Here is a 12,412-nt window from a genome sequence, read left to right on the forward strand (position 1 = left end):
ACACATAGATAAAGATAGTAATGATAAATATATTTCAAAACCAATAAGCACCTCCGATGGAGTTTGTTTTATAAAGACGGACAATCCACTTTCTCTTCCACTTATCGGTGCTCAATGAAACAAACCGTCTGCAACAAATAGATAACCAAGACGTGAGCTGAAAATTGAAGAAGATTTAAATGTATTATTTGCCTTGCTATATCTAATGTATTCTTTAAAATGTAAATTTAATTTGTTTTAAATAACCTAAATTCATTAGGTTCAAACATAACAATAGAAAATCCAAATAAAAGAGAGATGAATTTAAAAGCTAAAAAAAATTCAAGAACTAGTAACGAACTAGGCTATAGCAACCCATGGCTTCCATACTATTTGTGTATCTCTCTATTATCACCCTAAAAAATTTAATTGGTTTTAAATATTGTTAAATTATTTAAATAACCTGAATCCAATACATTTCAAACATAATAATAGAAAAACCAAATAAAAGAGACATAAATTTAAAAGCTAAGAAAATTTCAAAGAACCCAAATTAGGCTATAGCAACCTATGGCTTTCATACTAATTGTACATTTCTCTATTCTCACCCTAAAATTACAGATTGCTTGGAAGAAATATTAGAAAACTGAAAAGCTATTTAATTGATCAAGCAATTCCACATAGAAGATTAATTATGACAACCAAAAATAGACATCTATTTGTCATCAACTCTTTGAAATTCATAAAAGATCACTCTCCTATGCTGCATGCAATGTCTCTAGAATAATGAGTGGAGAGGAAGAAGTGTTGAAAGATGTCAAAAAAAGATCAAAGGGCAAATATGAAAAAAATGTCTCACTATCCTTCCCTCTTATAGAATGAGCAAGGGTAAGTTACAATTAATGTCTCTCTCTCAAAAATAGGAAAATAACTTAGTCACGACGCTCTTACATATGCTAAGAAAAAATGAAGCAACTCCCTTGAATGGGGTGCCTATGGTGCATTCACTCACCTTCATGCTAACAATGTGTTTCCAGGAAATAAGGTGAAAGTGCTGTCCACAAAAGGATGAAAGGTGGCCCTTTATTTCTGCCCAGAAAAGGTAAAGTAACTTGTCTAATGACTCACTAACTGGCAGAATGCTGTCATAATAATTGCAGATCAGCTCTGTCAGCTGGCTGCCATATTTCTGCCAATTCTGACAGGATGCCAATGCCTAAAATAGGTGAGTGAAGGGTGAATAACTCTAGAGGAATGCGCCCTCCAATCTAGTCAAGCATAAAGCATTTAGCTGTCATCATGACGGCATGAAGGCTACATGAAAAATTGAAAGAAATTGCTGCTAGACTGCTATCATACTGGCACCCTCCAGGCTGCCACAACCTACTAAAATCAGCACCTCAAATAGATTTTCAAATCAGCTGTCAGATTGTCATATAATTTTGTTAAGATACTGCCCAAAATAGGATTAGAAACTACCAGAAGCTATGCCTTTCTGACTGCTACAAGACTGTACCCTAGTGCTATCATAAAAGCTGACATACTTATGAAATCCGTTTTCAGAATAGGTTGTAGCCTGTAACAGCCATCATCAGTGCACCCTTACTCTATCCATTATTCACCTAAGGAGGTTGCTTATATTTCTTTGGAAAGTGCACATTTGAGAGTTGTTGTAGCTGCTTATATTTCTTTGGAAAGTGCACATTTGAGAGTTGTTGTAGCTCACCTCCTATGCTACCCACTCTTGTGACGATACCATCAAATCTACCTTGAATAGAGGACCCAAAATGCTAGAAAAGGCCCTCAAAGTCAGCATGAAGCCACCTTGAAATCTATACCAAAATTCAGCCAGTAAAAGTCTGAAACATCTCCACCAATATGATCTTAAAATGCTGATTTGGAAATTTGGGCTTTGTCTTTGTTTCTAAGTGTGTATTCAAAGGTTAACAATTACTCCAACTTGGGGCAGCATCCTCTACAGGACGCTGAGATTCCCGGAACTCCAGATGCTAGAGAAACTTGAAAAGTGGCAACTTGAAAACAAGTGAATGACTCAAATCAACCCATCAAACACAACTTGAAAACAAGTGAATGACTCAAATCAACCCATCAAACACAACTTCTGGATTCCAAGACCAGTGACATATGACACAACCCTAAAACAAACCTTGTTCCCAGGTCAACTCCAACCACATGATTCAGACTCATCCCATCAACCTATGGTATCCCAAGGCACGTTGAAAACCAAAACTCTAAAAGGAAAAACTACAACTTAACAAATATTAAACCGGACCTAACCTAAGATCCTAAACTAACCAAACATGACCGAAACTGATCAATATACTTAGATGACAATGCAACCAGCCATGGAGCTAGTGAATCTGACATGATAGCTCAAAGTACTCAACATGCCATTGTAACCAAACATGCACATTGATCTTGAAAAACTATTCATGATTGAACATCTAATGTAATAGGAAATCCTTGGTATAAGATGTATTTATATGCTCAATCATCAAAAGAGGAAATGGAGACAAACCTTCCCAAGAAAGAAGGGAGAAAACCCCAGGTTCTTCTACGTCATCCTGCAGAAGAAGTAATACATGTAGTGCTTGATCGGATTACCATAGCTACCTTAATCTAGGCAATGGTTTGAAAAAAAATGATGCTGAATACAATCAAAATGAGAAACCATAACCCAATTAGGGCATTCACAATATCTCTAGAGGACGCTCTTTTTGAAGGGACTTTTCACAAGAAAGGAAGGCGGGCACTCATGTTGATACAAATAAATAATGACAAATGAACTAATCTGCTGACAAATGAATGATAAGTCTTCTGTGCTGAGATATCCTTTATATCAGACACGATATAATTGTTCCCATCACACTATAATTTCAGTTATTTCAAATATAAAATCCTCTCGTAAATACACTTTTGGTGTGAATCATATCGTTATATTTTCAATAATTTCAGTTGTTTCAAATATAAAATCCTCTCGTAAATACATTTCTGGTGTGAATCATATCGTTATATTTTCTGAAAAGTTGTCAAACATGGTTGATAACTAAATTTTAAAGACTCTAGGATTTTAAAACGTTTATTTTTTAATTAAAATAAAAATATATCAAAAAAAAATCCCTAAAAATATCAAAGTTACCAGCAATAAAATAACACAAACAAAAATATTAAAATAATAACAAATCAAATCAAACATATCATCTACCTTACAATTATCCTTTAAAATGTAAATTTAAATTGTTTTAAATAACATAAATCCGCTTCAAACAGATCTCAAACTCTCCAAATAAAAAACTGAGAAAAGAGACCACATATATATCATTTAAAATGTAAATATTATTTGTTCCTATATTATTTGAGGCTGTACCTGCTGCGAAATGTTGGGTTGAAGTTGAGGCTGTAGCTGCAGCCGACGATGTACCAACCAGAGCCGCTGCAATCTACTGCACCCGCCAATTTAATCTAGAATAATTATATATTGTGCCTTGTTCCTTTCATAAAGATTCATAAATGTAACATGGATTCATAATGGAACATAGAGCACTGCAATGCTGCTTCACGCTGAAATGAAATTATGGATGAAAAGAAAAAAAATTGGGAAAAACCAATGCCCATTTCAAAGATGAAAAACCTCTGGATAGAAAAAACCCTAAATAATCAAAATCAAAACTGCCGACCAAAAAAAATTAAATCAATAAGCTCGTTTAGTGTGAACTTTAAGTTGAATAGATTTCATTTTATTGAAAGGCCCAACCATAGCTAAACTCTTCAAAGAACTATATGCATCCAATCCCCTCTAGCAGCTATTATCAAAACATAAGACATCCCATTATGCAAATATTTATTAATAAAGAATTATTTAAATAGGTATATATATATATATATATATATTCAAATTAGAGAAAAAAATTCATAAAAGAAGCATACCTGCTTGACCATTCTAGTATTAGTCATAAAAAGAATCCGAACCAGAGGACTCTCTTCTCCTCGTCCATTTCTTTAAATCCTCGACCAAACCAAAGAATGTGCACATACAAAAATATAAAAATAAGAAATCAACACCAAAACTACAAACAAAATTAAAAGAGAAAATGGACTGTAAAAGCCAAGATGCATGGTCATGCACAGAAAAATATGAAAAAAAAATTAACAAATTAACCAGCAACACAACCTGCGAATAACATAACCTCGCCCAATCTCTACCCATGTTACCCGCATCCTTGACCCTTAGCAACTTAATGCCCTGTCTAGCTTTCCTTTGGTGGGCTGCTAGTCAAAGTACATTTCCATGCGCATGTAACCATGGGTAACAGAGAATTGAAGCCCAGAAGCGCGCGTGGGTAACAAAGAATTTAAGCGTTTCAATTTTCAGCAACACAGCAGCGAGCAGAGGTCAAGATTTTCTGACGGATGGATCTAACTCTGAGTACCAGGCTGAGGTTGAGCTTATGGTTGGTTCCGTCTGGAGGCAGGAATTGAATCGAGCAGAGAAGGCATTGTGTTAAGAACAATAACGGCCCCTGCCAGTTGAACTGCGAAATGCATTTCAGGGACGTTGGGAGCCACCATAGAGACCTGCATATATGCAACCACACAGCGAATAAGATTAAGATTCATTCTGCTCTATTCTGCTGGGTTTGAAAATGAACATTATGAAAGATTCCCTTCCAATACTTACGACATTCCCTCCCCTCGCAACATATTGCAAGCATAGAGAACAGAGGCAACAACGCTGGTATTTGTGAAACCTCTGGTCTGGTATTGTAGACCATAGAGGTGGAGTCTCCATCTTATTACACAGTGGCAACTCTTTCTATGAAACGAATTGGGGATAAACCAATATTCCTCCATTAGAGAAAATCTACAAACCAGGCGCTACAACTTTAGAAAAAATAGGCATGTGAATTCATGCAAAATTGAATAGCTAGTTGTATGCATTTAACAAAATTGAATCAATTTGTTATAAAAAAAAAAGAGAACAAAAGAAGGCACACAGAGACTATACAGAATTTTACCACACACCTTCTTAATTCTGTACCAATCAGGGCTTGTGAAGTTTGCAGCAGTTGCAGGAGGCAATAATCCTATGGCGCCATACCAAGACATGGGTAGTCTCTGTTTGCCATAGCCATAGCTTATGCAGCCTAATTAACAACTTGAAAAAGGCCGATCCCAACCTTCTTAATTCTGTACCAATCAGGGCTTGTGAAGTTTGCAGCAGTTGCAGGAGGCAATAATCCTATGGCACCATGCCAAGACATGGGTAGTCTCTGTTTTCCATAGCCATAGGTTATGCAGCCTAGTTAACAACTTGAAAAAGGCCGATCCCAAATCAAATTTGTTCCTGCTCATCTCACTCATTGGGCTGATATAAATTTGAACATATATAACCAGAAAAGCAAAGGGACGCAAATAAATTTATCTAGTCTACCTGGGATTCAATCCTTGCGCACGCCTGATGCGGGTGGATATCTCCTCGTATATACATAGCTGGAATTGAATCTCTTGGCCCCTGCTAATTAAAAATTGAATTGATGTGATATCTGCCTTCACCTCCCACACAACACAACACATACAAAACATACCAAACCGCACAACACAACACATACAAAACCAGACCAGGCAAAGTTCAGACAGACCAAACCAGACACACACAAACATGACATGACATGGAGCTCCAAGAGTCATACAGACAAGACGACACATAGAGCATAGGCGACCATGGGAGGAGGAGGAGAGGGAATGAAAAAGGCAAAGATTCAGACCAAAGTTGCAAATAAATATTGGTTGGATTCAACGGTCCTGCTTTTCTTGGACTGACAACTCTGCGGAAAAGCACTTTACTTGACTGCCACCTATGCAAAAAAAGCATAACCACCTCTGCAAAAAAGCATAATGTCAGTCTGTTGTCTCCTTCACATTATGGGACAATGTTTAAAGTTCAGGGCAAGGGATCATTTTCTTTTTCTTTATTATAGTTGTATTAACCAACGTGAATGACTCTTTCATCAATATATGTGTTTTTATAAGAAATTAAATATGTTAGTTTACTATGTTTTTTTATAAGAGATTAAAGATGTAAAAGTGTTTTTCTGATTTTATAACAAAAATGTTATATGTCTATGTGTTTTTATAAGAAATTAAATATGTTAATTTACTCTGTGTTTTTATAAAAAATTAAAGATGTAAAGTGTTTTCTGATTTTATAACAAAAATGTTATATATCAAGGTTGTTTAATAAGATTTAAATAAATATGTTTTTATATCAATAATAATAGTGTAAGGTTATGGTATTGTTGATAGTTTGATATTGACTTTGTAAAGAAAAGATATTTTATGGTTTAATATCTGTAATGAATTGTAATTTGAATTTTTAGTTTTTTTTTTTTTTTTTTGGGAAAAAAGTAAAAAGAAAATGATTTATTTCATATCACTTTATATTGTATGGTTAATTTGAAAGAGACAATTTTATATTGTATGGTTAATTTGAAGGAGCCATTTTGAAGAGAAACAATTAGTTTTGTGTCAGACACTGCCACATGAGGGAGTGCACGATGTGAAAAGATTCAAAACAATGATGGGTGTGGGTAAACCATCTTGGATTGCGGTTTTTGTTATTCTCGAGTGATATTTAAAGGGATAACATCTTGGATCTTTGTCATTATCGAAAAAAAACATAAATCACATCATTCTTGAGCGAGCAAAGTATCTTAGATTGAGGTTCAAAGCACTATCCATCATCTTGATGTGGTTAACATTGAAAAAATGTCGACGTTTAAATCTTCAAAGTTTTTCCTATTTTGGTTGGAATCAAGCAATACAATTTTGAGTGAGGTTGTGATTTTTTATAGTTTCAAAAGAATTTTTGAATGACAAGAACATAAATCACATCATTCTTGAGCGAGGAGAGTATCTTAGATTGAGGTTCAAAGCACTATCCATCATCTTGATGTGGTTAACATTGAAGAAATGTTGTCGTTTAAATCTCCCAAGTTTTGTCTATTTTGGTTGGAATCAAGTGATACAATTTTGAGCGAGGTTGTGATTTTTTATAGTTTCAAATGTATTTTTGAATGACAGAAACATAAATCACATCATTCTTGAGCAAGGAGAGTATCTTAGATTGAGGTTCAAAGCAATATCCATCATCTTGATGTGGTTAACATTGAAAAAATGTTGTTTAAATCTCCTAAGTTTTGCCTATTTTGGTTCGAATCAAGCGATACAATTTTGAGTGAGGTTGTGATTTTTTATAGTTTTAGATACATTTTTGAATGACATAAACATAAATTGCATCATTCTTGAGCAAGGAGAGTATCTTAGATTGAGGTTTAAAGCACTATCCATCATCTTGATGTGGTTAACATTGAAAAAATGTCATTGTTTAAATCTCCCAAGTTTTTCCTATTTTGGTTGGAATCAAGCAATACAATTTTGAGCGAGGTTGTGATTTTTTATAGTTTCAAATGCGTTCTTGAATGCATAAAGATTCAATGTCCTGAAAAATCCCTTGGACACTTGGATTATGTAGATTAAACACTCAAAGTTGTGATTCAAACAAATCTCTATTGGATTTCAAGAAAAAATGATCGGAAAATATGCTTGAACAAGAGCCAAAACATATAAAAGTTTAACTACAACTAAATAAGCTATTTAGGATGTTTTGGTTTATTTATTACCAATCCAAGGGAGGTGGAGAGCAATTAGATTTAAAATAAGGCCAAAATACACTCTCATCCATAATGACAAAACTTAACATACCTTGGGAAAGGGAATCTCAAAGGGAATTACAAGTGGATACACTAGAAATTGTTTATGTCCCTAGAGGTAGGACATGTTGTTGAAGGATCATATATAGTTCTAGCGATGCACTTGGCATCAATGACCATTGGCGACTTAATCAAGGAAGGTCGTGAGCACAGTTCATTCAACATCACTGCCTTTCCAACTTTCCAACTTTTCTTTCTTCATCCATTATCGTGCCATTTCACTATCCATTTATAAAAATGTCAAAGAGTTTGATTTCATCTTCATTCATAACTTTCCTCCTTCTTAGACACTACTTTCATGGATTTTAATAGTTAACATATTTGGCTTGTCATGGGGAGAAGAGGAGAAGCACATATACCATGCATAATAATAGATAATAATTATCATAGGAAGCATGACACAAGTTACATAAGAAACACTAGACATACAACTGTCTTGAGATACTAGGTTGTAGAGGATCTTGAAGTTTGAAAAATTCAAAATGATGCTTGGGCTTACAAACATCCCTTCGGCTTAAGGTGGGGAATGTTGGACATAATCTTTCGAGATTTTTGTCTTGTCAATATAATTGCAAATATTAATAAACGTGGTACAAATATTCATGGATGTAGTACTCCCATTTGTGATCCATGAACCACATAGAAATAAAAATGACAATTAATATAAAAGCGACTTTCTACAATTGACTCAGTACGTTCTGAGTTTCATGAAGCTTCGAATATGGAGAAAAATAAGTTTTCAAAACATTTCAGTATTGTTGTAGCTGTTGCGACAACACCTCCAAAAATCTGGGTAACCATTAAATTTTTGGAGCCCCTACATCAAGCCTAAGCTGCCCGAAGGTTCGGCAATGTCTGTAAACCTGAAGAAAATCCAAGTTTTTGGATAAGTCAAGCCAAGTTACCAGTTCATGAGATAGACCGGGTCGCATAGTCGGAACGCGACTATCTTCTGTACCCGCGACCACGACAACCCTTGCGACCATGGCGACTCGTGGGTCGCAAGGTCGCATAGTCGCACTTCCAACCGCTCAACTGTCCTACGACCCCGTGACCCCACGACCCCACGACCTTCCGGTCACAAAGTCGCCTTAATTACCATCAGTCACTTGTGCGACTACGTGACTATGCGACTTCGGGACTTGCAAGGTCGCACTGCCTATTCACACATTACAACTCGACCTTGCGACTCATGCGACTTCGCGACCTGCGAGTCGCAAGGTCGCAATATCCACATACCCGACCCTCGCGACCTCCGCACGTGCGATGATTTTATAAATAAGAGGGCACCCTGGTCGCATTTGACAAGGCTCTATTGGTCGCACTGGAAGCCAGAAATCCCTCTGACCTGACTTCACGCGCACGTCTGACTCCGGTAAGTAACGGTCCTCCCTCCTGCAATGATTATTTTCTTCCAAATGTCACTGACTACACCTCCTGACCTTTGGCTTACCTCCCACCCTAGGGTTTAGCCCTTTACTTAGCTTTCCTTTCCATTTGTGCTTCATAAATTACCCTAGCCTTTCCCCGTTCCTCCACTCAGAGTTTCAGGTTTGCCTTGCATTTGATCCCCCTCATTAGATCAAGAACCCGAAGCTCCATCCTTCTGAAAGTGACCTCGGTCTCCAAAAAGTCATTCAGGGCCTTCTCTAAGCCAATATGAGCCATAGTCGCACGCCCCACGGCCGCTATACCCTTCCCCTTGCGACTTCGCGACTCCTCTTTCCCGCGACCTCCTATCGTTTGCGACCTGCAACCACCACCCGCTGTGCGATCCGCGACCTAATTTTTCACATCGCGACCGCCCAACCCTTGACCTCAGGCGCAGTCACATTTTTAACATCAAATACCGTGTGACTCACTCATCCCCGCGACCTCCTTTCACCGGCTAAGTTTTCCTTTTATTGTGTTTTTAATTTATTGTCATGCCCTCTCTCTCATCGTGGGACTACATTTTTGACATGCCAGGTGACGTCAAGCTCGAGTGCATATCCATTTCCTCTTTTGAAGACGAGATGGGTCACCCGACTACTAAAACAGTTCAAGGCACCTCAGGAAGCGGGGCATGGGAAATCGATCCAGACGAACAGCCACCTATCTTTAGAGACATGGCTTGCAACATAAATAAAACCACCAGGCTCTCTTGGTATGAGATCTACAAAGAATTCGCTAAGAGGGATATTCCAGAAACACAGGAGGACTTCCAAGTATATATCAATGTCAAAAGGTCAAGATTACATAAAGTAGCAGCTCATCCACCAGTATTCCCGTGCGCTGAGATCATCGAATGGGTCTTCAATGTACAAGTACAAATGACTGGATGATTAGGGGTCATGATGGAGCACCCATAGCCACCATTGCTTCGACAAACATCAACGCCTACTACAAATTGCTTGAGAAGCAACAGATTTTTAACACCAAGTGGCTCGTTGGATTCACTACCCCGACAAAAGACATCTTGAGGGATTGGTGGCAAGAACCTGTGAAATTCCGAGTTAGGACAGACCAAGCCTACAAGACAAAAGGGCTACACAAAGTATATCAGTTAATCGCTGCAATGATGTGCCGACTATATGGCAAGCCAGACCATGATGTGTTTTATGGCATGTGGGTCCCACTCATGTATGTTGTCGCCACTCAGGGAATTATTTTTAATTGGGTGAGCATCCTGTCATCATCCTTGAGGACCAACATAGCCACCGCCCAAAGCCCACCCCTCAAGCAACCTCCAAAATTCTATATGTCTTCATACCTCCTTGATGTTGTCTGTTCGAGGTGCCACTTTGAGCACTGGAGCTGCAATTGGGACTCATCAATATCCCAACCCATCCACTGCCACTACAAAGTCTTCTGGGACACAGCTTATAGAGCCACGTTGGATATAATATCTGAAACATTTATCATCCCATTATACCAACTGTTGTTCAGGGAAGATCCACCTTGCATGTCAAAGAGAGCCATGAGGACTGTGGTTAAAGTAGCTCATTGGTTCCCTATCGATGAAGGAACGATCGTCAGGGTGTTTGGTACTCATAAAGCTCTGCACGCTCTACCCAAGTTCATTACAGATAGGACCCTTCTACGAGAAGTATGCTACCAGATGACACAGGGTTTCTCGAAGGTGTTGAACAAAGGTAAGAAGAAACCTTGGCCGCCTTTCCCTCTCACTATTGGAGTGTACGTAGTAGAAAAATTCAAACAGGTGGAAGCGGAAGCTGAAGAACTGGAGGGGAGCCATTTCGTGACCCTGAATTACAAAACGTATGACCCCGAGAAGGTCGTAGCTGCCCACTGTAAGAAGGCGAAATTCAGTTGGTCTTACGCCCACACTAGGAAGGATCTCGAGGACAGAATTAGGAACTGGTATAACTCCACAAGGGAGATCAACCCCAGTGAGCAGCAGGCCATAGAATATGAGCTCCTTGATGATTTCCAGGATGATGTAAGCCTCAAAGAAAGAACATCGAAGGGAGCCGAGACATCAGGGAAGCAAAAATGAAAAGAAGTGGAAGACCCTCCAAGCGACAACGAGGAAGAGGAAGTTATGCTCATACAAAGAAATGCCAAAATGGAAAGAAAGGAGCAAGAGCGAAAGAGGCGAAGAGAACTAGAAAGAAAATAATCACAGGAATCCGATGACCAAAGCCAGGATGAGATAGAGAAGAAAAGGCAAGAAGATGAGAAAATGCAGCAAGAAGAAGAAAAGAGAGCACATGATGAGACAGAGAGAAAGAAGGAACAAGAGGCCGAAAAGCAGAGACAAACAGAAGAAGCTACGAAGAAAAAACAGGAGGAACAACAAATATTAGAATAGGAACTGAAGAAGATGGAGGAAGAGCTAGAAAGGCAACGGGCACTAGCAAAAAGAGAAAAGAGGCAACAGGAGGAGGAGCTTAGGGCAAACAGGGAGAAGGAAGTTGTAGTAAATGAACAAGGAGAGATGAGCAAGGTGGTCGACTCAAGCTCAGGACAAAGTGAGCTTCCTCCTTTGGATGTACCTCCCGTTACTCCCCTCACTGGTGGACACCTGCCCCTCCGAGAGCTAGGCATCTCAGAAGATCAAGATGAAGAGGTTCTAGATCTGACTAAAATCACATTTGATGAAGTAAACCTCAAAATTATACAGGAGAGGAAGAGATCCTACAGCCGAAACCCAACTAACCCATTGTCGGTAACTACGACAATGGATATCGTGCCAAATATCACGTCAAACCCTCAAATGATCGCCTCCACCGGTACAACATTCGTGGCTGCCACAGAACACAATGTAGCCTGGATGAGTAAGCAAATTGTAGATTTGCAAAATAGGTTATACGCATCTGAGCAAAGGGCTAGCGTTGCAGAACAAGGGAAGAGAAAGATGGAGGAGGAAAACGCGACACTCCGCTTGTTACATACAGGATCAACTGATTTCCAAGCGGTAGTCGCATTAGAAATAGAGATCCTGGGGGAGACTATGGCAGTAGTGTATGAAGAAATGGCAAAACTGCACCACACTATAGCTCCCATAGTGACCATTCAAACTCACTCAAAAGAAAGGGTCACCATGCTCAATGAGGCCATGACCACCTTAGATAAAATATATGAGTGGTCTGAAAAGTACCCCGAAGCCCCGAAAGTAGTTCCCAGGAAAGATTGGATTG

General features: G+C 38.5%; 1 protein-coding gene across 2 annotated transcripts; it reads right to left on the reverse strand.

The window, feature by feature from the left end:
* Nucleotides 1-51: 51 nt before the first annotated feature.
* On the reverse strand, nucleotides 52-4,857 carry LOC149237528 (trans-cinnamate:CoA ligase, peroxisomal-like). 2 transcript variants are annotated; one of them, XR_016246299.1, is made up of 4 exons: nucleotides 4,679-4,857; nucleotides 3,928-4,575; nucleotides 3,368-3,440; nucleotides 52-128 (listed from the first exon to the last, which is right to left on the reverse strand). XR_016246299.1 is itself a non-coding variant. In XM_089372677.1 (2 exons), exons 1-2 carry the CDS (start codon nucleotides 4,787-4,789, stop codon nucleotides 4,447-4,449), a joined length of 240 nt encoding a protein of 79 aa, XP_089228803.1. In that variant the 5' UTR covers nucleotides 4,790-4,857; the 3' UTR covers nucleotides 4,290-4,446. The 2 variants fall into 2 exon arrangements, 1 of the variants encoding a protein (XP_089228803.1); XM_089372677.1 differs by lacking the exons at nucleotides 52-128; nucleotides 3,368-3,440 and having other exon boundaries at nucleotides 4,290-4,575.
* Between the last annotated feature and the right edge of the window lie 7,555 nt (nucleotides 4,858-12,412).

The sequence above is a fragment of the Pinus tabuliformis genome, chromosome 8, assembly GCF_031772625.1.
Source record: "Pinus tabuliformis cultivar Carrire ecotype Pingquan chromosome 8, CPIR1, whole genome shotgun sequence".
Classification (NCBI taxonomy): Eukaryota; Viridiplantae; Streptophyta; class Pinopsida; order Pinales; family Pinaceae; genus Pinus; species Pinus tabuliformis.